At 43.3% G+C, this 25,899-nt stretch overlaps 2 protein-coding genes across 2 annotated transcripts; one reads left to right on the top strand and one right to left on the bottom strand.

Annotated features, from left to right (window-relative positions):
* The first annotated feature begins 13,612 nt into the window (after positions 1-13,612).
* LOC101596209 (olfactory receptor 10H5-like) lies at positions 13,613-14,560 on the top strand. The gene has a single exon (XM_004672831.2). It carries the CDS (start codon positions 13,613-13,615, stop codon positions 14,558-14,560), a length of 948 nt encoding a protein of 315 aa, XP_004672888.2.
* A 9,953-nt stretch (positions 14,561-24,513) lies between these two features.
* On the bottom strand, positions 24,514-25,461 carry LOC101594463 (olfactory receptor 10H1). The gene has a single exon (XM_004672828.2). The coding sequence runs from the start codon at positions 25,459-25,461 to the stop codon at positions 24,514-24,516; it is 948 nt and encodes a 315-aa protein (XP_004672885.2).
* Positions 25,462-25,899: the final 438 nt, after the last annotated feature.

Here is a 25,899-nt window from a genome sequence, read left to right as displayed (position 1 = left end):
CTTGTTAATTACCACCTATCTCTTGCCATCCACCTCGAAGCATACACCCCACAGTAGTTCAGACAGGAAGGGCTTATCTACTGTGAGGAATACCTAACTCTGGGTCAAAGTCTGGATAGTAAACTAAAGGTATTCTTTTAAGGATTTTGGAAAACAAGATAATGCAACTTTATTGGCATCAGAACATTTGTTTGGTGCCAACTCAGCTCCAGATGAATGCCAGAAGGAGATCCACAGATTCTCCTATCTCCTCCATTGGAGTGCCTCAGCCATAATCTTCAGTTGTTAGTGGCATCGTTCCCAAGGCTTCATTACACCACAGTGGCATGTCCTGTAGGATCTAGAGTCCAAGGCACAGGCGACGGGGCACGTTGCCTCTGTTGTTTATGCCAACAGCAATCCCCATAGCCACGTGGCAATCTATATCTCCTGCTTCCTCACATCAAGTAAGACTCACTTAAGTCCTGCCAACTGTCCCTGAGTCATTTGTTCTTGCTGCTGCTGCAGCTCTTCTTCACAATGCCTCTACTCCTCCTCCATCCTGGGCACCAGATCTATGCATCTCTGAACATCCTGCTGACGCCTCTCCTCCAGTCTCTGACATTCTTTGCACCTCATCAACTCCTGCGTCATAGGCATAAACAGATGGTAACAATGAGCTGCCTCATGGCTAACTGCTCCTGAGCCCCCTTCATTCAGTCTTCTTGGTCTTGCCACTGCTGCATCAATGAGTGCCTTCTAGTGCTGGGCATATTCACACTCTGCTGCATCACTGAGTGCCTTCTAACTCTGGGCATATTCACACTCTTTTGCATCACTGAGTGCCTTCTAACTCTGGGCATATTCACACTCTGCTGCATCAATGAGTGCCTTCTAGTGCTGGACATATTCACACTCTGCTGCATCAATGAGTGTCTTCTAGTGCTGGGTGTATTCACACTCTGCTGCATCACTGAGTGCCTTCTAACTCTGGGCATATTCACACTCTTTTGCATCACTGAGTGCCTTCTAGTGCTGGGCATATTCACACTCTGCTGCATCAATGAGTGACTTCTAGTGCTGGGCGTGTTAACACTCTGCTGCATCAATGAGTGCCTTCTAGTGCTGGGCATGTTCACACTCTGCTGCATCAACGAGTGCCTTCTAACTCTGGGCATATTCACACTCTTTTGCATCACTGAGTGCCTTCTAACTCTGGGCATATTCACACTCTGCTGCATCAATGAGTGCCTTCTAGTGCTGGGCATATTCACACTCTTTTGCATCACTGAGTGCCTTCTAGTGCTGGGCATATTCACACTCTGCTGCATCAATGAGTGCCTTCTAGTGCTGGGCGTGTTCACACTCTGCTGCATCAATGAGTGCCTTCTAGTGCTGGGCGTATTCACACTCTGCTGCATCAATGAGTGCCTTCTAACTCTGGGCATATTCACACTCTTTTGCATCACTGAGTGCCTTCTAGTGCTGGGCATGTTCACACTCTGCTGCATCAATGAGTGCCTTCTAGTGCTGGGCATATTCACACTCTGCTGCATCAATGAGTGCCTTCCAGTGCTGGGCATATTCACACTCTGCTGCATCAATGAGTGCCTTCTAGTGCTGGACGTATTCACACTCTGCTGCATCACTGAGTGCCTTCTAGCACTGGGTATATTCACACTCTGCTGTATCAATGAGTGCCTTCTAGCACTGGGCATATTCACACTCTGCTGCATCACTGAGTGCCTTCTAGTGCTGGGCATGTTCACACTCTGCTGCATCAATGAGTGTCTTATAGTGCTGGGCATATTCACACTCTGCTGCATCAATGAGTGCCTTCTAGTGCTGGGCATATTCACACTCTGCTGCATCAATGAGTGCCTTCTAGTGCTGGGCGTGTTCACACTCTGCTGCATCAATGAGTGCCTTCTAGTGCTGGGCATATTCACACTCTGCTGCATCACTGAGTGCCTTCTAGTGCTGGGCATATTCACACTCTGCTGCATCAATGAGTGCCTTCTAATGCTGGGCATATTCACACTCTGCTGCATCAATGAGTGCCTTCTAATGCTGGGCATATTCACACTCTGCTGCATCAATGAGTGCCTTCTAGTGCTGGGCGTATTCACACTCTGCTGCATCAACAAGTGCCTTCTAGTGCTGGGTGTATTCACACTCTGCTGCATCAATGAGTGCCTTCTAGTGCTGGGCATATTCACACTCTGCTGCATCAATGAGTGCCTTCTAGTGCTGGGCATATTCACACTGTGCTGCATCAATGAGTGCCTTCTAATGCTGGGCATATTCACACTCTGCTGCATCAATGAGTGCCTTCTAATGCTGGGCATATTCACACTCTGCTGCATCAATGAGTGCCTTCTAGTGCTGGGCGTATTCACACTCTGCTGCATCAACAAGTGCCTTCTAGTGCTGGGCATATTCACACTCTGCTGCATCATTGAGTGCCTTCTAGTGCTGGGCGTGTTCACACTCTGCTGCATCAATGAGTGCCTTGTAACGCTGGGTGTATTCACACTCTGCTGCATCAATGAGTGCCTTCTAGTGCTGGGCGTATTCACACTCTGCTGCATCAATGAGTGCCTTCTAGTGCTGGGTGTATTCACACTCTGCTGCATCAATGAGTGCCTTCTAGTGCTGGGCATATTCACACTCTGCTGCATCAATGAGTGCCTTCTAGTGCTGGGCGTATTCACACTCTTCTGCATCAATGAGTGCCTTCTAGTGCTGGGCATATTCACACTCTGCTGCATCAATGAGTGCCTTCTAGTGCTGGGCGTGTTCACACTCTGCTGCATCAATGAGTGCCTTCTAGTGCTGGGCATATTCACACTCTGCTGCATCAATGAGTGCCTTCTAGTGCTGGGCATATTCACACTCTGCTGCATCAATGAGTGCCTTCTAGTGCTGGGTGTATTCACACTCTGCTGCATCAATGAGTGCCTTCTAGTGCTGGGCGTATTCACACTCTGCTGCATCACTGAGTGCCTTCTAGTGCTGGGCGTATTCACACTCTTCTGCATCAATGAGTGCCTTCTAGTGCTGGGCATATTCACACTCTGCTGCATCAATGAATGCCTTCTAGTGCTGGGCGTGTTCACACTCTGCTGCATCACTGAGTGCCTTCTAGCACTGGGTGTATTCACACTCTGCTGCATCAATGAGTGCCTTCTAGTGCTGGGTGTATTCACACTCTGCTGCATCAATGAGTGCCTTCTAGTGCTGGGCGTGTTCACACTCTGCTGCATCACTGAGTGCCTTCTAGTGCTGGGCCTATTCACACTCTGCTGCATCAATGAGTGCCTTCTAGTGCTGGGCCTATTCACACTCTGCTGCATCAATGAGTGCCTTCTAGTGCTGGGCATGTTCACACTCTGCTGCATCAACGAGTGCCTTCTAGTGCTGGGCGTATTCACACTCTGCTGCATCAATGAGTGCCTTCTAGTGCTGGGTGTATTCACACTCTGCTGCATCAATGAGTGCCTTCTAGTGCTGGGCATATTCACACTCTGCTGCATCAATGAGTGCCTTCTAGTGCTGGGCATGTTCACACTCTGCTGCATCAACGAGTGCCTTCTAGTGCTGGGCGTATTCACACTCTGCTGCATCAATGAGTGCCTTCTAGTGCTGGGTGTATTCACACTCTGCTGCATCAATGAGTGCCTTCTAGTGCTGGGCATATTCACACTCTGCTGCATCAATGAGTGCCTTCTAGTGCTGGGCGTATTCACACTCTGCTGCATCAATGAGTGTCTTCTAGTGCTGGGCATATTCACACTCTGCTGCATCAATGAGTGTCTTCTAGCTCTGGGCATATTCACACTCTGCTCCATCAATGAGTGCCTTCTAGTGCTGGGCATGTTCACACTCTGGGTGTATGGTTGCTCCTGATCCTTATGAAACTGCTGCCTTTTATTACTTCTCTTTTGCACAATAAAAGAATTTACTTTGAATTGAGGGAAAATACATACTAGTTCACAGGAACTGAAAACTGCCTGTTCCTCTGTGTAGATGGAGTCCTCTCTACCTCATACCCGCCAAATCTCAGTAAACATTGCAGAACAGAGGTAGCAGGAAAATTGTAAGAGCCAAAAGATGAGGAGGAGTGATTTGGGGAGTTGTCTTCTTGACATGAAGTGGTCTTTGCATTCAGAACCTCACAGTTATAGAAGGTGATTCTCATCAAAATAAATTGTGTACATATAAAAAAATAATTCAATAAAAGCCAAAAGTATCTGTTTTAATAACCAACTTCTCTGGAAGTTACTCTTCATCATATTATCATGTACTTTTTCTTGGGGTCGGGTCTCACTCCAGACCAAGATGTCCTGGAACTGACACTCTGTAGCCCCAGGCCAACCTCGAACTCATGGCTATCCTCCTACCTCAGGCTTCTAAGTGCTGGTACTAAAGATATGTGCCACCAAGCCTCATCATATTTACTAGCTTGGCTTATACAATATCGGCTGGACAGTCCAACAATGGCTGCCTATAAGTTAGAGGGTCTGAGAACCCAGTAGCTGCTCAGTATACCAGACTAGATGCCTTAGCAAGCGTAATCTGGTATTGTGATGGCTTGGGGGTTCCCTGGTCCACTTGTTTTGTCTGCTGTCCTGCTGTCCATTTTGAAATATTGGCAGTGGCTGTGGTGGCTGTGGTTGCTGCTGGGGATGCTGGGGATGGTGTTTCTTTGGAGTATGGCAACATGCTCCAAAGGAAAGGCTGCATTGCTCTGCACGCTTGCATCCTTCTTCTCACAACTTTCTCCTCATAGCAACAGTGCCTCTACATCACCTCCACCATCCCAAGAAAAGAGCAGCAACCACCAGGAATGAGAAGATAGAGCTTGGTGTCTCAAAAGGTGAAATCACCTTTCTGCCATTTCTTAGGTTCTATTGTCTATTGAGTGCCAAAGACTTGACTTGGTATGAATGACACATGGGGGCCTCTTGGGATTTTTCTACAGAGACAATTCTGCCATCTTTGAATAAGCAATATGCTGACACCTGTTCCAAGGAGACTGGCTTGCATAAAGCTTCAGCTTTGATAACCACAATTTCTCCATTTATTTATTTGTTTGTTTGTTTGTTTTGTAGTGCTGGGGATTGAACTATTCAGAAAACACTCTACTAATAAACTACCTTTCCAGACCTACGACTCCTCAGATACATTTTTAGCTAACATTTGCATGATTTGTCATGTTAATTAACTACTTTTCATGAGATAACTTGCCTGATTCACATACTTCTTTACCACTTTTTAATTTTTTCTTGCATTTCATTTTATGGTCCTGGTATATTTCCATTCTTGAACTACAGCTTAAAAAATTCTGTGGTGGCAGCTTTCTCAACTTGTGTTTTCCTGCAAATATTTTCAATGTTCCCTTTTTCTTGACTACAACTGAACTAGAAGTTATTTTCTATTCATAACTTTTAGCTATTACTTAAATGTCTTGACATATTTGTTGCTCCTTTTGAGCTTCAGCTTTCTCAATATAATATGATTATCAAACCTTTCACAAGGGTTTATTTTGGAGAATAATAAAAGACATATAAATTAACATTAACGACAAAGAAGCCTAGTTATTTGTGAAAGCACTCATAAAATAACCACTTCTATGCCTGGAATAGTGGCACTGAAATTAATACACTCACATGTTACAAGTAAAAATCGATTACTACATAGCAACACTGATGAATTCAAATTTTTAAATGTGGAAATTTTTGGAAACTCCCTTTCTAAACATCTCAGTATGCCTAGAAGTACAAGATGTGAAGATGTGACATAATAAACAACCTAAGTCACAGACACAGGCAGGGTTTGCTTCTGCCTTCTAGACTCAAAAACAGAGAATGTTTCATTTGAGAACAAATATTCATACCTCTCTAGACTCCTTCAACAATACATGGAAGAACAAGCTGGAAAAAGATTATACCCACATCTAGTTCCATTTCCTCAAAATGTCCAAACTGTGAAAATCCCAGCCCAAAGTGACTAGCCAGTATGGGTGGGATGGAGGAATGCCTGTAAGATTTTCTGGAAGGATGGGCAGTCTAAACTGAAATCTAAAAAAAACATAACAGGACAGTGCTCAAAGGGACTATGGAAGAATGGGGAGTCCTGAAAAAGGGAGGTAAGATGTAAAGATAGAAGAGAAGATGGAGAAGACAGGAGAGGAGGCAGGGGGAACAGAATGAAGGGAGATGTTATATAATGATAGATAGATAGATAGATAGATAGATAGATAGATAGATAGATAGATAGATAAATTTATTGGAAGTAGAAAGGTGCATTTTTTACATTTCCTAACCAACCTTCTTGGACTGACAGGACCTCAAATCCCTCATCCCCAGGCAGGCTCATTGGGGAGGCATCTGAGAACTGGTCACTGGGGAAGACTCTTGAAAAGACAAAAGCCCGTCCTGCCCACTCTTGCCTATTCTTAACACAAGGCTTCTCCAGGCTGGGCTGCCAGACATCCTCAAACTTTTCCAAAGAAGGTAAGGGGAGACTTTAAGGATAAACTGAGAAGTGCTGATGGGATTTATAAAGCAGAAGATATAAGGATCAGAGAATGCTAAAGCAACGGGTGACCCAGGGACAGGAAAGAGAGACTGTGAAGTGGGCTGTCTACAGCCACAGGAATCTGGTTCTTAGCTGTGTGGACCTGCCTGGTTCCTAGTGGTCCACTAAGGCAATCTTTGGCCCATCACTTTCCCTTTTCCATGCTAGTTATGGCTTCCAGGATCCATTCTATAATGGGAAGTTTTCATGCAGAGCAGGGAAGAGGACATTTCTAAGGCAGAGGAACAAGACTAAGTGTATCACCCTGCATGATTATGGACTTGTATATCACTCTAAGCTTGCTTCTGTCACACTGTGTGTAGGTGTGTGTGTGTGTGCAAGTGTGTTCCTGTGTATGCATTACAGTGTTGCAGCAGCAACTGTAAAATACCACAAATATGGTGGCCGGAAACAAGAGAAATTAACACTTCAAACTATGGGGACAAATATTCTGAAACTAAGGTATCATCAGGGTCATGCTTCCTCTTGAAGATGCTAAGAGAAAATCATCCTTCCTTGTCTCCCAGCCTCTGGTGGCTGCATCACTCCAGTCCCTATATCTGTCTTTGTATGGCCTTCTCCTCTGTAATTACCTCTCTTTCCTTAAGAGGACACCAGTCATTATATTTATAGGTCACCCTAATCTAAGACGATCTCATCTCACAAGCCTTTGTTAAACAAGATCCTATTGACAAATAAGGTCACAGCATGAAGTCACACATGGGCATGTATTCTGAGGGCACACTGCAGCCAAAGTCCTGGGACACGTAGCTATTGTGTGTCCTGGTTTCTTCCACTTGCAGATGCTGTTTTATCAGGCATCCTGTAAGTACTCAGGAAGCATCTGCAGACTGCCTCCATTTCTAGCTGTTTACTCTGTGTTTCAGAAGTAGAGTGTGTGTCTCTGCTGAGTTGTTTGTTTTTGTACAACCTGTGTGCACTGTTTTAGGTCTGTGACACAGGTGAAAAGCCAAGAGAGCTGCATAGATTTAATGATGCCCCTTGACAAGGAGGGGCACTGAGACGGGACCAGAGAGCCAGTGCGTATGCGGCTGGGCTGTCTTCCTGGGAACCTGAAGATGCGAACAAAACCTGGGCCTTGCTACTTCCGTAGATCCAGGCTCTGGCAGGGCACTTGCAGAGCTCCCTTGTAGAGTCTTACCAAGGAGTTGGAGTGGAGCGCATGCCAGGAAGAAAGGGAGAAAGCCTTTTTTGTAATTTTTAGTGATATTTGTACACTTAGGAGTAGGACTCCTGTAACCTCTGAGTACTGAGGAGTGGGAGCCATTCACACTGGCAGAGGAAATCTTAGACCAGAATGAAGTTAAAGTCTTAAAATGTCATGGTTCCTATAGGGATCACCTGCTATAGAAAGATGAGCTACAGCTCACTCAGCAGACAGCAGTCAGCAATGGGCTACGTGATAGCAATGATAACCATACCAGCTATAAGATGTGAGAATTTTGTACTAAGAACTTGACATAATGTCCCACTCCATGATCCCATGAGGTCAAGTTTCTGGTCATCACAACACTCAGTTGGAATCTGTGATTGAAGCTTCCATTCTATGTGACTCTAGAATCTGTGACTATGTCAGAAATCTGTCTCTGGGAGTGAGAAGAGATCTGCGGCAGTGAAGGGAAGATGGGCAGACCCAGTAGTCCAAGAGACAGGACACAAGGCCAAAGCTGCAGCTGGAGCTGGGTCAGTGTGGTGGACAGGCAGAGACGGTGGCTGAAGGATGTAGGGGATGAAGAGGGGGTGAAAACTGTCTCTGGTGCTACAGTTAGGAGCTCAACTTCATGGGCTCTCTGTAGTCCATATATGTTTTGTTCATTTATAGTATGAACCTACCTTGAGACAAGCTAAATTGTCCATTTTCTGGCCTGGATTCTGACCTTGGCAAAGAAATAACATTTGACAAAAATCTTCTAGGATTTGATGGGGGGGGGTTACCCACAGGATTAATTTATGGCTGCCTGTATGTGTGAAAACATCAAAAAAAATTAATTTAATCCTCCAGGTCAAGAGGGATCATGTGTGTGCTATTGAGGTGTCCCTAGTCTGGTGGTAAGTATTTGAAAACCTGTTATTTAAACAGTAGCTTCAGCCAGGCATGGCTGCACACACCTTTAATCCAAATACCTAGGAAGCTGAGGTAAGGAGATGACTATGAGTTTAAGTCCATCTTGGGCTACAGAGTGAGTTCCATGTCATAATACAGCTCAGTGGATGAGATTTTGTCCTTGATCTGCAAGATACTCTATTTCAATAATTTCAATTTTATTTACTTGCCCCCTCTCCAGTGCACCTCTTGTGATTTGCACAAAGTGTGCCCTTCTGTTTGCCAGAATTCTTACACCTGCAGGAATCTGTTTTAACTGGGGGCATTGTTCTGGGCTGGTGATCTTTTCCACCCAGAACTATGTTTCACATGCCAACCATGTTGCTCTGTTGATGTTCTTGTTGGTTCCTAATTTTGCCTAGAATTTAATAATGTACATTCAGCCTATTTTGATTTCCCATCTCCTCCACTTTGTGTTCACCCAGACTGCCTCAACTCTGTCATGCGCAGACAATGCTACAATGAATATCACTGATCATGTTCCCTCACCTGTGTGAGGAACTCCTTCAGGTTGATACCAGTGGATAAGAGTATTTTCTTCCTTTAACCATAGTTGAATGACTGCAGCCTGCCTGCCTTTGTATTATTAACTGACACACATTTGTACACACGTAGGAGGTAATGCTTAAGTTGACTGATACATATAATGTACAAAGATAAAGTCAGAATAAATAGAATTTATATCTCCTCAAACATTTGTTTTCATATATGAAGAAAGGGAAGGCTATTTTACTTATTTTAAAATATAACAAAAATAGATATAGGCTTTAGTTTTAACTCATGTATAACAGCATCTAACTTTCTAAATTTTGCTACTATGATAGAGAAACATGATACCACTTTATTGGGCTTCATTCTTTTTCTCTTTTCAATTTATTGTTTTAAGTTGCATTTCTCCACTAATTAGAGCAAGTCTTATTTTGCTATGAGCACACCTGATATCCCCTTCTGCAAATCACCTGTGCTCTGATTTTTTATGCTCTTGGTTTGAGAACAAGCCTGATTTTAGTTTCCTATCTGCAACACTGAAGGTATCTTCTTGAACTCATGCATATGGTGACTCTACCCACAATGTTCTTGTTCAGACGATACCTGAAGTGGATATAATAGAATTAAACATTGTATTTCTTTGATGTTTTGGAGTGTTTGTTGGAATAGTTGGTCTTTTGAGGCAGGGTATCACTATGTAGCCCAGGCTAGCCTTGAACTCATGATTTTCCTTCCTCAGCCTTACAAACTTAGAGCTTAAAAGCATATGCCACCATGCCCATATTGGGCTTTTATTTTTCAATGTTTATTTTATCATTTTAAAGAAAGCCTTAGCTCAGCATGGCGGCGCACATCTTTAATCCCAGCACTTGGGAGGCAGAGGCAAGAGGATCGTCATGAGTTCAAGGCTAGCCCGAGACTACATAGCAGATTCAAGGTCAGCTGCTAGAGTGAGACCCTACTCCCCCCAAAAAATCTTTTCAGTTGTAAAGATCATTGCTTTTGAGTATCTATGTTTTTATGTTCCAGGTAGGTCATTTAACATTCAATTTTAAAATATTTTTATTTACTTTATTTGCAATCAAAGAGAGATAGAAGAGAGACAACAGAGAGAATGGGCACGCCAGGGTCTCCAGCCACTGCAAACAGACTCCAGATGCATGCACCACTGATTTTACAAGGGTACTGGGGAACTCTGGTTATTAGGCTCTGCAGGCAAGTGCCTTGACCACTGAACCATCTCCTTGGCCTCATTTAATATTCTTTTTAAAATATTTTTGTTGTTTATTTTTATTTATTTGAGAGGGACAGACAGTGAGAGAGAGAAAGAGAGAGAATGGGCGTGCCAGGGCCTCCAGCCACTGCAAACGAACTCCAGATGTGTGTGCCCCCTAGTGCATCTGGCTAACGTGGTTCCTAGGGAATTGAGCCTCGAACCAGGGTCCTTAGGCTTCACAGACAAGTGCTTAACCACTAAGCCATCTCTCCATCCCTCACTTAATATTCTTGATTCTCTCTTTGAATATGATATCATATGAAGACCAACAGAAAGGTGCTTTTCTCCACAGCTTCCTCTAAACAATTCATCCCTTGGCTATTAATTTGTGCTATGAGCATATGCATCTATGCACCACTCCATACCTGACGTCTCCATTGTGAATTGTTGGTTTGTTTGACCTTATTCTAATCCCCAGTGTTTTGTTTGCAACTGTCTCAGTATTTTGGAAGCCAATTTGCTGCCCCCTCTGTTCTCTCCTCATTTTCAAGGTTAACGTAATCATTCATGGACCTTTATTCCATTGCGGAAATTTTTTAAATGACCTTATCATTTTCTCAAAAAATATATATATGGCTGAATTGAGGGGGCATTTTTATTTCCAGGCAGCATAAACATCTTTCTACTGCTGTCTTTCAATTTTGTCAATTTATTTAAATCAAGTTCCATGTTCTCTGCTCATGAAAGGTGCAATTGACCTCCACGGAGCTCTTTCATGCCCTGAATTAAATTAATCCCTATATGCTTGATCAATTTGCTGCTACTTTGAATATTACCTTCATTTTTGTTCTTGCATTTTTATCTTTAGCTTATTTTGATCTTGCAAACATACTTTAAACAGAATACAGAAAATTCTTGTACTTCCCTCACCCACCTTCTCCTCTTGGCAACAACCACACTTAATGTTGGTATAATCACCAGGACATTAGTGTCAGCATATGGGAAGCTAAGGCATACATACTGAGAATGGTTGGAAAAATCTGCCTTTATGACCCTGGTACTTGGGAATTTATATAGTCTTTATATCATAGAACAGAGTCCTTTTGTTGACAATTCTATTCTTTAATAGTGGGTTGGAGCAGGGTGTGGTGGTACACACCTTTAATTCCAGCATTCGGGAAGCAGAGATAGGATCGCTGTGAGTTCGAAGCCACCCTGAGACTACATAGTGAATTCCAGGTCAGTCTGGGCTAGAGTGAGATACTACCTCAAAAAAAAAAAAAATAGTGGGTTGCTTGGATATGGTGAAAAGGCTTGAGTGCCTATCTGGATGTTTGTGTATCTTTAATATATAAGTGCACATATGTATTATATATTATATGTAATAGGGAGAATATTAAATAATTTTTCTGAAATGATTCTCAAAATAATAATTATTTCCAAAATAACAAATGAATTAGACTCACTAATGAAAAGACCCACCTCTAGGTCACTACAGTATTCTTTTTTAATATTTTATTTTTATTTATTTATTATTTGATAGAGAAAGAGGGAGAGAGAGAGAGAGAATGGGCACACCAGGGCCTTCAGCCACTGCAGGTAAACTCCAAACATGTGAGCCCCCTTGTGCATCTGGCTAACATGGGTCTGGGGGAATCAAACCTGGGTCCTTTGGCTTTGCAGGCAAACGCCTTAACTGCTAAGCCATCCCCCCAGCCCCACTACAATATTCTTGGCATCACCTGTCCATGACCATCCATGCCTCTTCTCAGTTCCTTTATTCCATGCCCACTATCTTTTCATGGTGAGTATAATCTTACTTTGTTTTGATAACAACCCTGTCAGATTAAGGTTGTTATTATCAACTCCCTTTTAAGGAAGAGAAAAGTAAGATTCACAAAGATTCAGGCACCAATCCACAGTCACAAAGCTCAGAAATGGATACTCAACCCAAGAGAGAGCCTAATACTCATATTTGAAAAGTAGTGGTGTGCTGAAAAGATGGATTAGTAATTAAGGCGCTTGCCTGCAAAGTCAAAGGACCCAGGTTCAATTCCCCAGGGCCCACATAAGCAAGATGTACAAGGTGGCATGTGCATCTAGAGTTTGTTTTCAGTAGCTGGAGGCCCTGGCGTGCCCATTCTCTTCTCTCTCTCACACACACATAAATAAATAAAAACAAAATATTAATAAAAAACAGTAGTGATATCAGTAGTTTTTTTGTTAGTGTTACTATTTACTGAGTTCTTACCAAATATCATGCTCTCAGCATGTGTGATTTGTTTGAATCTATCAAATTATTATAGCTTGTTTCCTATATATATGTGTTCCACGGCTGTCAATAATATAGTGAAGCCTAAGATGTTCTGCAACTATCCTGAATGTTTACCAAATTTGTTCTTAGCGTTATACTTTAAACAATATAATATAACTTCTACTGATACTACATGTACATGCTGATAAATATAAATTAAATATAATATTACAAAAATATATCTATTTATTTGTTTTCAAGCATAGAGATTCTGACAACAAGAGAGAAAGAGAGGATGGGCATACCAGGGCCTTCAGCTACTGCAAATGAACTCCAGATACATGTGCCACTTTGTACATCTGGCTGTACATGAGTACTGGAGAATCAAACCCAGGTGTTAGGCTTTTCAGGCAAGCACGTTAAATGCTTAGCCATCTCTCCAGTCCTCTTTTTATTTTTATTTATTTATTAACTAGGAGAGAGAAAGTGATGGAGAGACAGAGAATTGTTATTCCAGAGCCTCTTGCCACTACAAACAAACTCCAGATGCATTCAACACTTTCTGCATCTCTGTTTCCATGGGTACAGGGCAATCAGACTCAGGCAGTCAGGCTTTGCAAGCAAGTGCCTTAACCACTGACCCATCTCTCCACCCCCTGACAGATATTTTAATTAATCTAGATATAATTTAAAGTTTAGGGCAGGATGTGCATCGATTCTATGCAAATACTAACCCATTTTACATAGAGAACTTGATCAGCCACAGATTTTGGTCTACGATGGGAATTTCTAGAACTAGTCCTCTTTAAATCCCAAGGGATGATTGCATAATCACGTTTTTGCAGGTGAGCTGTCCATGTTTTGGACAGGTATAGGAATCTCACAGATGTCCTTCTAGGAAGAACTCCCAAACAACCCTGTGTTCCTCCACACTGGCTCTTCCTTCTTCCCCACCAGCTCCGCCACCATGCTGACACTCAACTACACCATCGTGTCTGAGTTCATCCTCATCGGCTTCTCCACCTTTCCCCACCTTCAGCTGATGTTCTTCTTGCTGTTCCTGTTGATGTATCTCTTCACGCTGCTGGGCAACCTGCTCATCATGGCCACCATCTGGAGTGAGCGCAGCCTGCACACGCCCATGTACCTCTTCCTCTGTGCCCTCTCCATCTCCGAGATCCTCTACACCTTTGCCATCATTCCCCGCATTCTGGCCGACCTGCTCTCCACCCACCGCTCCATCGCCTTCCTGGCCTGTGCCAATCAGATGTTCTTCTCTTTCACCTTTGGCTTCACCCACTCTTTCCTATTAACCATCATGGGCTATGACCGCTATGTGGCCATCTGTCACCCGCTGCGCTACAATGTGCTCATGAGCCCCCGGGGCTGTGCCTGCTTAGTGGCCTGGTCCTGGGCTGGTGGCTCAGTCATGGGTGTGGTGGTGACCACAGCCATTTTCAACCTTACCTTCTGTGGACCCAATGAGATCCACCACTTTTTCTGTCATGTGCCACCTCTGTTGAAGTTAGCTTGTGGGAAGGAAGTACTGGTGGTGGCCAAGGGTGTGGGTCTGGTGTGTATCATGGCCCTACTAGGCTGCTTCCTCCTCATCCTCCTCTCTTACGCCTTCATTGTGGCCACCATCTTGAAGATACCATCAGCCGAGGGCCGTCACAAAGCCTTCTCCACGTGTGCATCCCACCTCACGGTGGTGATTGTGCACTATGGCTTTGCATCGGTCATCTACCTCAAGCCCAAGGGTCCCAAGTCTCTGGAAGGAGACACCTTGATGGGCATCACCTACACAGTCCTCACACCCTTCCTGAGCCCCATCATCTTCAGCCTCAGGAACAAGGAGCTGAAAAACGCCATAAGGAAGGCCTGTCTCAGCAGGCTACTTCTGCACAACTCCTGAAGAGGCTGATTTTATGGTGGAAATGTGGTAGAGAGCAATTCTCTCATCCTTCTCACTACTTTCTCCCTCTGTCTTTCCTTCTCTAGCTCTCTCTTTCCTTCTCCCTGCCTCATTCTTCCCTTCCTTGTCAATAGTTTCCCTGGTCATCACTCTCAAAGTCAATTCACATACTATAAACTTCACCTACTTAAAGGTTTGTATAACCATCACCTCAGCGACTTTAAATCATATAATTTCATCCAGAAGAAACTCTGATCCTTAGCTGGGTGTGGCATTGCACAATTGTAATTCCAGCACTTAGGAGGCCTAGGCAAGATACTGACAAAGCCAAGGCCAGTTTCAGCTGCTTTGAAAGCTTAAGGCCAACCTATGCTACATAGTGAAGCTGTGTTGAGACACAAAGAATATATTGTCTGTTTCTATGGGTTTGCCTCTTCTAAACATTTCAGGATTGAATCATACAATGTACATCCTAATGTGTCTGGGTTCTCTCACTCAGGACCATTTCTCTAAGGTTCATTCACTCCACAGCATGGACCATTCACTCCACAGCAGGACTTCTTTTTTGTTCCTGGTTGCATGCTGTTCCATTGAGTGGATCATCTACATTCAAGTAATCCACTTATCAGGTGATGGACATTTGAATTGCCTCAACCTTTTGGACTGTTACAAATTGTGCTGCTATAAAGTTTTTATGGAAATGTCTTCATGACTTTTGGCATATACTTGGGTGTGGATTTGATGGATCGGAGTACCTTTGTGTATAATCACTGGAGGAACTTCCATGTCTTACAAAGCAACTACCTCATTTTCTATTCCCTCCAGCTGTGTGGGTTCTGATTTTTCCACATCCATACCACCTTTTCATTACTTTATGACTCCAATTATAGTAACTGTAGTGCCTTTCTGTTTTTCATTTTAACTCAGTACTGAGGCGCAACCTAAGGTCTAGTGCATACCTGGCAAGCACTCCACCACTGACTTTTGCTGCCAGCCTTACTGGGGTTTTGATAAGTCATGACAGGTCTCACATGTTAACCACATGATTTCTTTTACTTTACAACAATGATAGGGCTATGAGTTCCCTACATGAAGATAAGGAAGTTGAACTGTAAAGAGATTGAGTCACTTAGCTTAATCCTTAAGCTACAAAGCCAGAATGGAATTTAGCATTTGAGTTGAAACTGAGTATCAGGAGCACATTTCTCATGGATTATGAGTAGGAGAAATGGATAAAAACTTGAGTTAGAAACAAGAGACAAGGTTGGGCGTGGTGGCGCACACCCTTAATGCCAGCACTCAAGAGGCAGAGGCTGGAGGATTGCCATGAGTTAGAGCCCACCCTGAGACTACATAGTGAATTCCAGTTCAGCCTGAGCTAGAGTGAGAACCTACCTCGAAAAACCAAAGAAAGAGAGAGAGAGAGAGAGAGAGAGAGAGAGAGAGAGAGAGAGAGAGAGAGATGTTCTAGCTGGCCCCAATAAAGTTAGTTTAAAATGAGAGGATATACTCTTAGCATGGGGCTGCACATCCAGTGTGCAAGAATTGGGGTTTTATGAATTTAGCCAAACGGGTTATCATGTTTTTATGTCTTTCTGTTTTAGAAATAACATAGGGAAGGAGCATTCTGTTTAAATACAGATTAAGTTTAAATTACCAGAGGTGCTTCAGATTTCAGGTCTATTTCAGACTTGGAATGTATGCACTAATAGATTGTGATAGGTCCAGTAGAGTGCCCGACTGTAAACATGATGCTTCATAATAATTTTACACACAAGCGAGTAAATTCATGCAATATTGTGTGTATTCTCCATGTATTTGCATGTTCATCTGTGTGTGCAGATGTTCATGCATGTGTGTGCACATATGTGTTTAGAGCAGAGGATGATGTGGGCTGTCCACATTAGTCTCCCTCTACCTTATATTTGAGACAGGGTCTCTCGCTGAACATAGAGCTCACACATGCACATTCAGCTAGACTAGATTGCCAGGAAGCCTAAGGGATCTGCCTGGCTCTGCCAGTGCTGGGATTACAAGTGCTTGCCACCACACTGGGCATTTTTACATGGGTGGTGGGGAATTGAACTCAAGTCTCTATGCTTGTACAATAAGCATTGGCTGTACCCACTGAGTCATCTCTTCGGCCTCTCACAATGTTTTTAGTGTGCCTGCATTTTGGCTCTGACCATTATACAAAGTCAGATGTGTGATCTTTATACTGTGGCATTATGGTAGTGGTAAAAAAAAAAATTGGATATTGGAACATTTTCAGTTTTGGTTTTTCAAATCAGGGATGTTTGCACTGTACTATTTACCCTAAAATGTCCGTGCTGGCCATTGAAGTATTCCTTATCTGTGACAACTCTGGGGGTGGGTGAGTGGGAGAGATGCCATCTAGACACCTTTATATTTTATAAGGAAAGTAAAGGGTCCCTACAAGTACCGTGAGTCCCTTACCCTGATATTTCTAATACAACACACGAACCTGACTTTCAAAGGGTCCTGACAGGATAGCATTGTTCACCATGGAATTTTTTATTAATTTTAATTTTACATGTATCAAACTGTGCCCTATATTACATACAATTTTAATATAAATACAATAATTTTGAATGAAAAGCATTACCTTAAATATCACTTTTTTATCTTGATTATAAATATTTTGGTGGGTGTTTCACCTGCCTCACCTCACCTCAAAGGGGAAAAAATGCTTGAATTTCTTTTCTCTCCAAAGACCAAAAATAGGCGCCATCACTAATTTATCTGGTGACAGAAAATATAGAAAAATGCACAAAGTGACTGAGCACAGCCAGAGTCTTGGGGTGAGAGCACACCCATATGTTACAGAAGGGGAGAGAGCACTGTCCTCTCCCTCCATTAATCAGTTTATGCGTTTTGAAGACCCACCGTCCCTGCATTCCTTCCTGTTTGCAGTTCCTTCTAATGGTTCCCTCTGTGCATCCTTTGGTCTCCCCATGGACAGAACCTAGAGAGGCCATTAAAGAGAAAGTGCACAGAGACAAACTGTTGTCAGGGAGATCCCTAGACTTTCAGAACCTCGTCCTGAGCTAATTGGAGCTAAATTTTGTGACACTCATTACTAGAACGTTAGGCCAGCTTGAGACAGACGACATGCTACCTTCCATGTGCTGTCCTGTCTCCCTCCATGTTGAGGCAGTTCCCTTGCTGCCAGATGCAATTCCAGTCCCCACTAGGGGCACTCTCATTCTTTCCACCACAGCCTCCCAGGCTGTCTCTCCCCAGCAGCAGAAGCACTCATCCTTCTAGGGAATTTTGAAAGCATGCTGCTCTAGAAAACCCCTTTATTCTTAGTGTATGGCAAAATCTCTGGTGTGACCCTCAGAGCCACAAGATCAGTCCTTGCTTTGTATTCAAACTCACCCCTCAGCTCTTCCCAGATCCTCAGCTTCATCAACTTACGTGGAAACTCAAGGACACTAGCCTGCTCAGGCCTCATATCAAGGATACTCATCTGCTCTAGAGAGGGAATTCCATTTTCCTCTCTATTTCTATACACACTTAGATTTGACCTAAATGTCACCTCTTCAGGAAATCCCTCACTGACCCCCCACCCCAACTTGGTCATCTCTTCAATTAAAACCAATCTTTCAACCCCAATTATTTACATAGATACTTTGTCATAATTTATGTATAGGATAAGATAAATTGTGACAAAGTATTGATAAGCATGCCTTAAGTTCCATGCTGGCACCCACAAAAAAAGCTAGGTGTGGGACTGGAGGGATGGCTTGGTGGTTAAGGCACTTGCCTGCAAAGCCAAAGAACCCGGGTTCTATTCCCCAGGACCTACATTAGCCAGATGCACAAGGAGGTGCACACATATGGAGTTCATTTACAGTGGCTGGAAGCCCTGGCATACCCATTCTCTCTCTCTCCTCTCCCTCTTTCTTCTTTCTCTGTCAAATTAATTAAGATATTTTTTTAAAAGCTAGGTGTGGACATGCATGTCTATAAGCCCAGCACTGAGAGGCATGGAGACAAGACAAGAAAGATTGCTGGGGCTCACATGTCAGACAATCTAACCAGGAAATAGGGAGCTCTGGTTCACTGATAGACTCTGTCTCAGGGAAATAAGGCAATAGAGGAGGACACCTGACATCTTCCTCTGACCTCCACATACATGTGCTTGGTGCACACACATGCACACATGCCACAAATGCACCAAAATATATGTTCAATCTACAACTGGCTGACTCTCAGGATGTGGAACCCATGTGTGTGGATGGCTGACTGCAGCTATTTTTTAAATCCTTGTATGTTCCTTGTATATATAAACACTGAAACTGGCAATCTTGTCAATGTCTTATCCCTATCAGTGCCTAAAAGAAATTGTCTGGCACACAGTAGGAGATCAATAAATTTTGTTGAGTGAACAGATCTGGGTTCGTATCCTTGGCCCCGATAACATCTAGGGCTGGTGCAGGGTGTGAGCCGTTCTGTGTGCTACAATATGTTGAGCAACAATCTTGGCTTTGACCTATTCAATACTGTCCCGGTGTCCTTCACTTTCAGTTGTAACAATCAAAATTGACTAAAGAAATTTCCAAGCATCCCATGAGTCAGGATAACTGCCTTTGGATGAGAAACTGAGACACATGAATGAGGAAAGACCTAACATATTTCAAACCATAAAATTCTTGCCTCAGCTGGTAGCCTTAAAACTTGGTCCATGTGATAGTCAATTATAAGTGTCAGTTTAGCTGGGTCATAAAATGTGCAGATAGTTGATTAGCATTGTTTCTGAGTGTGTCTGTAAAGGTATTTCTAGAAGACATTAGTGTCATGGGAAACTTTTCCTCTGGGGAGACGCAAACACACGTCTATTCTCCCAAGATAGGACTTAGACGACAGACCAGTTTTGGTGAACCAATGAATTTATTGGGGTTACTTACAGAACAGGACGAAGAGTGGCTTACAGGAGCTTGGGTAACTCAAAGGCATCTGCACCACCACAAAATCTTTGCCTATCTTGAATGCCAACCTTATGGAAGCTGAATCATGAAGTTTAACTCAAATGTTTTTATTGCTCAGTTTTTTAAGTTCTTTGTAAATTCTAGACAGTAGGCCTCTGTCAGTGGTATAGCCAACAAAGATTTTCTCCCATTCTGTGGCTCTGTTTGCAGTATGGTTGTCTGTACAAAAGTTTTTTAGCTTCATAAGATCCCACTGTTTGGGTGATTGTTTAACTTCCTAGGCTACTGGGATATTGTTCAGGAGTTTTTATCTATGCCTATATCATGGGAAATTCCCCCTACTTTTTTCTTTCAGTCATATAAGAGTTTCAGGTCTTATATTGAGGTCTTTAATTCATTTAGAGTTGATTGTGTACATGGTGAGATGATTGGGTCTATTTTCATTTTACTACCTGTGGTTATCCAATTTGTCCAGCGCTATTTCTTGAAGATACTGTCTTTTCCGGTGTACATTGTTTGCTTCTTTGTCAAAGATCAAGTAGCTGTAGTTACGTGAACTAAGGGCTGGGTTTTCAGTTCTGTTCCATTAGTCTATGCATCAGTTTTTATGCCAGTACCATGCTGTTTTCATTACTATGGCTTTGTGTTATAGCTTTAGATCAGGTATGGTGATACCTCCAGAGGTGTTTCTTTTGCTAAGGATGTTTGTATGTCCAAGGCCTCTTGCCATTCCATACGAATTTTGAGATTATTTTTTTATCAAGGTGTCACCAGTGTCATTTCCTATTAAAAGTTGCCATAGGCTGAGTCCTAGGGACCATTCTTGGAGACTTGAAGTTATAGCGAGGAGGTAGCTCCTGAGGAGGGGAAAGGAGTCTCGGAGAAGAAGGGCTGAGTGTGACTGTCAAGTAGTGTAGCACTCCTCCTCATGTCCCCCTCTGGAGGACTACAGGCTTCTTGTTGATATTCACTGAGTGTTAAGAAACACATTAAAGGATGCTACTGTCAAATGGCAGTTACCTGTCTCACACTGCTCTGATTTCAAGTTCCTCAAGTAAAACTGATGTTGTGAAGAATTTTTAAATGCTATTTATTGAGTATGTGTATTCCAGTCACAAACATCTCACTTTACTGTTAAGATGGTCTTAGAAGGTAGACATTCTTACAAGGTAGACTTATCATAAAGTATGGAGAAGTTGCCGGGCATGGTGGCACACACCTTTAATCCCAGCACTCGGGAGGCAGAGGTAGGAGGATCACCATGAGTTCGAGGTCAGCCTGAGACTACACAGTAAATTTCAGGTCAGCCTGTGCTAGAGTGAGATCCTACCTTGAAAAACAAAATAAACAACAGCAAAAAAAAAAAAAATAGTATGGAGAAGTGAAATATATGTGTGATGTATTGATCTAATCAGGTGGAAAAATCTCATCCGTAGGCAAGACTTGAACCAGTATTGTGGAGCTTACAGTAACCCACCACAGAAACATTTGCTATGAGTTGATCCTAATGATTCCTGGTACCATACTGGTGTTGGGCATGATGATGTATGAGGTGAGCAGTCTCCTGATCACATGAAGCTTTTGGCCAACTATTCTCAAGTTAGCTGATGACATTCATTGCTCAACTTTCAGTGGTTACTCAACCACTTTCCAGGTTGTCTGTCCCATTAGGTGCCAGGGAGGTCAAAGGCCAAGTGGACTTTTTTTAATATTTTAATTTATTTGACAGAGAGAAAGAGGGAGAGAGAGAGAATGGTCGCGCCAGGGCCTCCAGCCATTGCAAACGAACTCCAGATGCATGTGCCACCTTGTGCTAACATGGGTCCTGGGGAATTGAGCCTGGGTCCTTTGGCTTCACAGACAAACACCTTAACCACCAAGCCATCCCTCCAGCCCCCAAGTGGACTTTTAATTAAGAAGATAAAAGAATCTTGGGATTCGGTAAGAGTGCTTGATGAGCAAACATGAGCACCTAGGTTCAACCTTCAGCTCACACATTTAAAAAAAAAAACAGGCATGCAGGATTGGGGTACCTTCCAATGAGTTGCTGGCTAGGGAGGTTTCTGATACTCCAAAAACAATATAGGTAAGACCCTATTGCTGAAGATTCCACATGTTTGGTCTCCAGGTACCTGAGAAATCAAACTAGAAGTGAGTTAGAAGCTTCCTCTCTGTTGACTAGCTATCAGAACTCTAGAAAGAGCTATGCAGCACACAGCCTTTTGAGAGAAAGAGGTCACTAACAGTCTTAACCATCAGAAGACCCTGCAAGCCTTACAGCTGGTCAGCTAGGTCAAATGTGACAGCTGGCGCAAGGGTGGCAATGTCTGTTACCAGGGAAACCAACTGTTCTCTGATTGGACTAGAGGCCTGCTCCACAGGACAAAATTCATGCCTGGTACTGAAATCCTAGTCAAAAGCCTATGGCTGGGAAGGTCATAAGCCCTAGGGAGGAAACTACTACTGTTGTCTGGCTAAATGCATATATTATGCCCACCAAACTCTAAACACTTATGTTTATGCCCATATATTAATATTTCTCTCACTTTTGGTTTGAGAAGCTTCTCTTTTCAGATGGTGGTGACCAATGGGATGTCTCAAAACTCACAATAGTGCTGAGAAGAGACAGTGGAGTATTGAGCACTGACATATCTCTATCACACCCTCTGAAATTCAAGGATCATTGAAGAAGAGGTGGTGGAAGGAATGTAACAGCCCCAGGAAGGGGGAAATTGCTTACAATGCTACCTTCCACACACAAAGTTGCCTTAATATTCATGACCTCACGGGAGTTGGCACTACCTACACAAGACCTGAATAATTGGAGAGAAAAAAACAATGACATAAAAATAGGAGACAATCTAATTGGAAAGAGGAAGGGGTTCCGTGGAGGGGGACCTGGGAGAGAGAAGTGAGGATTGTGGAAAGGGTATATGATCGTGGTTTATTGTCTTTACCCACAGAAATTTTCAGTTAAAAGTTTCTATTTTGAAAATGCCAGGTATGGCCACACGTGTCTGTAGCCCCAGCATTTAGAGGCATGTAAACAGGGCAGGGCTCCTAGGTCAGCCAGACTAGCTAAAACATGCCACAAGCTCCAAGTTCAGTCTCAGGGAAATAAGACAGAAAATCAACAGGACACCCAACATATTCCTCTGGACTCTACACATATGTGCATGGGGCACACACATCTGCACATGCATGCATACATAGTACATACACAGAAATACACCACTTTTTAATTTAAAAAAATAAAAGAGAAGATGAAAGAATCTGATGTATTCTTGCCCTGACTGGTTTTGTTGCTGGAGAGTGAAGCATCTTACTTCAATGCATAGGAAATGCTCGGGAACTCTTAATAGACCTTATTTCAAACTCTTAGGGAATTACTGACTTGAAATCCTTTATTAGTGTCCCAAGGATGCATGATCCCCTGCAAAGTGGGTCATGATTGCCTTCCTGTGCCACAGGGCACTCTGAGGATGTTGAACTATTTGATTTGGGGAATGTCAGTCACTTTGTAATTAATCCCCACAAAACCACTGCAGGAAATTGAATGCAGAGGGTATGGAGCTAGAAACAACATTAGAAACGGGGGTCTGATGTTTTTATGAACTCTGACAAGTTGTGCATCTTTAGAGCATCTGTTTCAGTGTGCTAAATGGGGAAGACACGATTCCATTTGCTCATGCTTGGGAGTCTGTAATGACACAGTGTGCCTGATCAGCGGAAAGCAGAAAGGAGAAAAAGTAGGAAATGTAACCCACATTCTGCAAAGGGACTTCTCCGGGTTCCCAGAGAATGGATCAACATTAACTCTCTCTTTGTGGAGAAATGGATAAGCATTAAACCTGTGGAACCATGGGATGGACTTTCATCCTGAGCTCACAGTCATTGTCCTTCTACAACAGAGTTCCCTAAAGGCCTACAAGCTGTCACTTTAACAACAAGAAATATGTCACAGTGGGAGTTTTTACTTAAACCAGCCATGAAACATCTCTGTCCCTAAGCATTCAAGATTCACATTTGAAGTGTCAAGGTTTTCTCAATTTTTTCTGGGAATTTGATTATTGACTTCACTTCTATTGTATATGTCTTGGCAATGCTGAAATTTGGGGCATTTTTCCAGATAGAAGTACAGTAGGGAGCTGCAGAGATGACTCATTGGTTAAAGGCACTTGCTTTCAAAGCCTCACAAGCCAGGTTCTATACCCTGGTGGTCAAGTAAAGCCAGATGCACTAAGTAGCACATAAGGTCTGCAAGTTATTTGCAGTGGCAGAAAGCCCTGGCACGCCCATGACCATGCTCACTGTCTGCCTCTTTGCCTCTTTCTCTCTCTCTTGCATCTCTCAAATAAATAGTTTTGGTTTTGGTTTAGTTTGGTTTGGTTTGGTTTGGTTTTTCGAGGTAGGGCCTCACTCTAGCTCAGGATGATCCAGAATTCATTATGTAGTCTCAGGGTGGCCTCAAACTCATGGTGATCCTCCAACCTCTGCCTCCCAAGTGCTGGGATTAAAGGCATGTGCCATCACACCCAGCTCAAATAAGTAAATAGTTTTTAATGAAGTAGAGAAGGAAGTCTTCCACTTTCTCATTGCTTTGTGGGTTTGTGTTGTTGGGAATAGTAGGTGTCTAGAGTTTGGCAGGCAGAAGTAATGACATTTCTCATAATAAATACATAAGCCAATATTCTGACATGTTCAACATTGTGATGCTTAGTCTACCTGAGACATATTAGTTAGCAATGCACATGCAGTACACACAAAGTGTCCCACAACAGGTAGAAATAGTCGAGCATGATTTTCTCTATTGTTGTCTTACACATTTCCATCTCAAACAAATCCCAATGTTGATTAACCTTTGTTCTTACAAAAGCCTAAAGGATTTTGCCAACCTGAATGGGTCAGAAAGTAGAGCTCAATATATGGTGACAAAATATCATCTTTAACAGGATTTGGAAACTAATTCAGTTATTTCTAGGAATTCCTTTCAGGTCATTATATTTTTTCTGGGTAGAGTCTGCTGAGACAGGCCTTCTTCATGGCGTTTTTCAGCTCCTTGTTCCTGAGGCTGAAGATGATGGGGCTCAGGAAGGGTGTGAGGACTGTGTAGGTGATGCCCATCAAGGTGTCTCCTTCCAGAGACTTGGGACCCTTGGGCTTGAGGTAGATGACCGATGCAAAGCCATAGTGCACAATCACCACCGTGAGGTGGGATGCGCACGTGGAGAAGGCTTTGTGACGGCCCTCGGCTGATGGTATCTTCAAGATGGTGGCCACAATGAAGGCGTAAGAGAGGAGGATGAGGAGGAAGCAGCCTAGTAGGGCCATGATACACACCAGACCCACACCCTTGGCCACCACCAGTACTTCCTTCCCACAGGCTAACTTCAACAGAGGTGGCACATGACAGGCAAAATGATGGATCTCATTGGGTCCACAGAAGGTAAGGTTGAAAATGGCTGTGGTCACCACCACACCCATGACTGAGCCACCAGCCCAGGACCAGGCCACTAAGCAGGCACAGCCCCGGGGGCTCATGAGCACATTGTAGCGCAGCGGGTGACAGATGGCCACATAGCGGTCATAGCCCATGATGGTTAATAGGAAAGAGTGGGTGAAGCCAAAGGTGAAAGAGAAGAACATCTGATTGGCACAGGCCAGGAAGGCGATGGAGCGGTGGGTGGAGAGCAGGTCGGCCAGCATGCGGGGAATGATGGCAAAGGTGTAGAGGATCTCGGAGATGGAGAGGGCACAGAGGAAGAGGTACATGGGTGTGTGCAGGCTGCGCTCACTCCAGATGGTGGCCATGATGAGCAGGTTGCCCAGCAGCGTGAAGAGATACATCAACAGGAACAGCAAGAAGAACATCAGCTGAAGGTGGGGAAAGGTGGAGAAGCCGATGAGGATGAACTCAGTTACTCTTGAGTGATTGACTCCCTGCATGGAGGCTGTTCCTGGAGTGAGGGATAGAGGGAGAGGTCAAATCTTAGACAAAGAAAGATTACCAGCTTCTACCCCATCTGAACACACCCAGGAGGCAGACCCTGAGATAAGATAGTAGGCAGAATAAATCCAGTTCCCACCGCTATATCCTATTACTTCGTGCTTTCAAATTAGAGAATATTACATTGTTTCACCTCCATTTTAAGTAATGTTGTCATATTCATTGAAAATATTAGAGTGTCTAAATCCTAAGCAAATTTCTCAAGGTAAAGCTACAGAATTGGCCAATCTAAGACTTTAACCCATAGCTAAGCTGATTTCAGACTTTAGGCTTCAATATTTTTCTATTTTGGCTCCCCCAATGAAAATAGCACTTTGCCAGAGCTTCCAACTATTGCTTCCCTGTCCTTGTATTTTCTTGTGATAAATTGTTTCTTT

This window comes from Jaculus jaculus, chromosome 21 (assembly GCF_020740685.1).
Source record: "Jaculus jaculus isolate mJacJac1 chromosome 21, mJacJac1.mat.Y.cur, whole genome shotgun sequence".
NCBI lineage: Eukaryota > Metazoa > Chordata > Mammalia > Rodentia > Dipodidae > Jaculus > Jaculus jaculus.
This window is presented reverse-complemented; position numbering and strand designations above follow the sequence as displayed.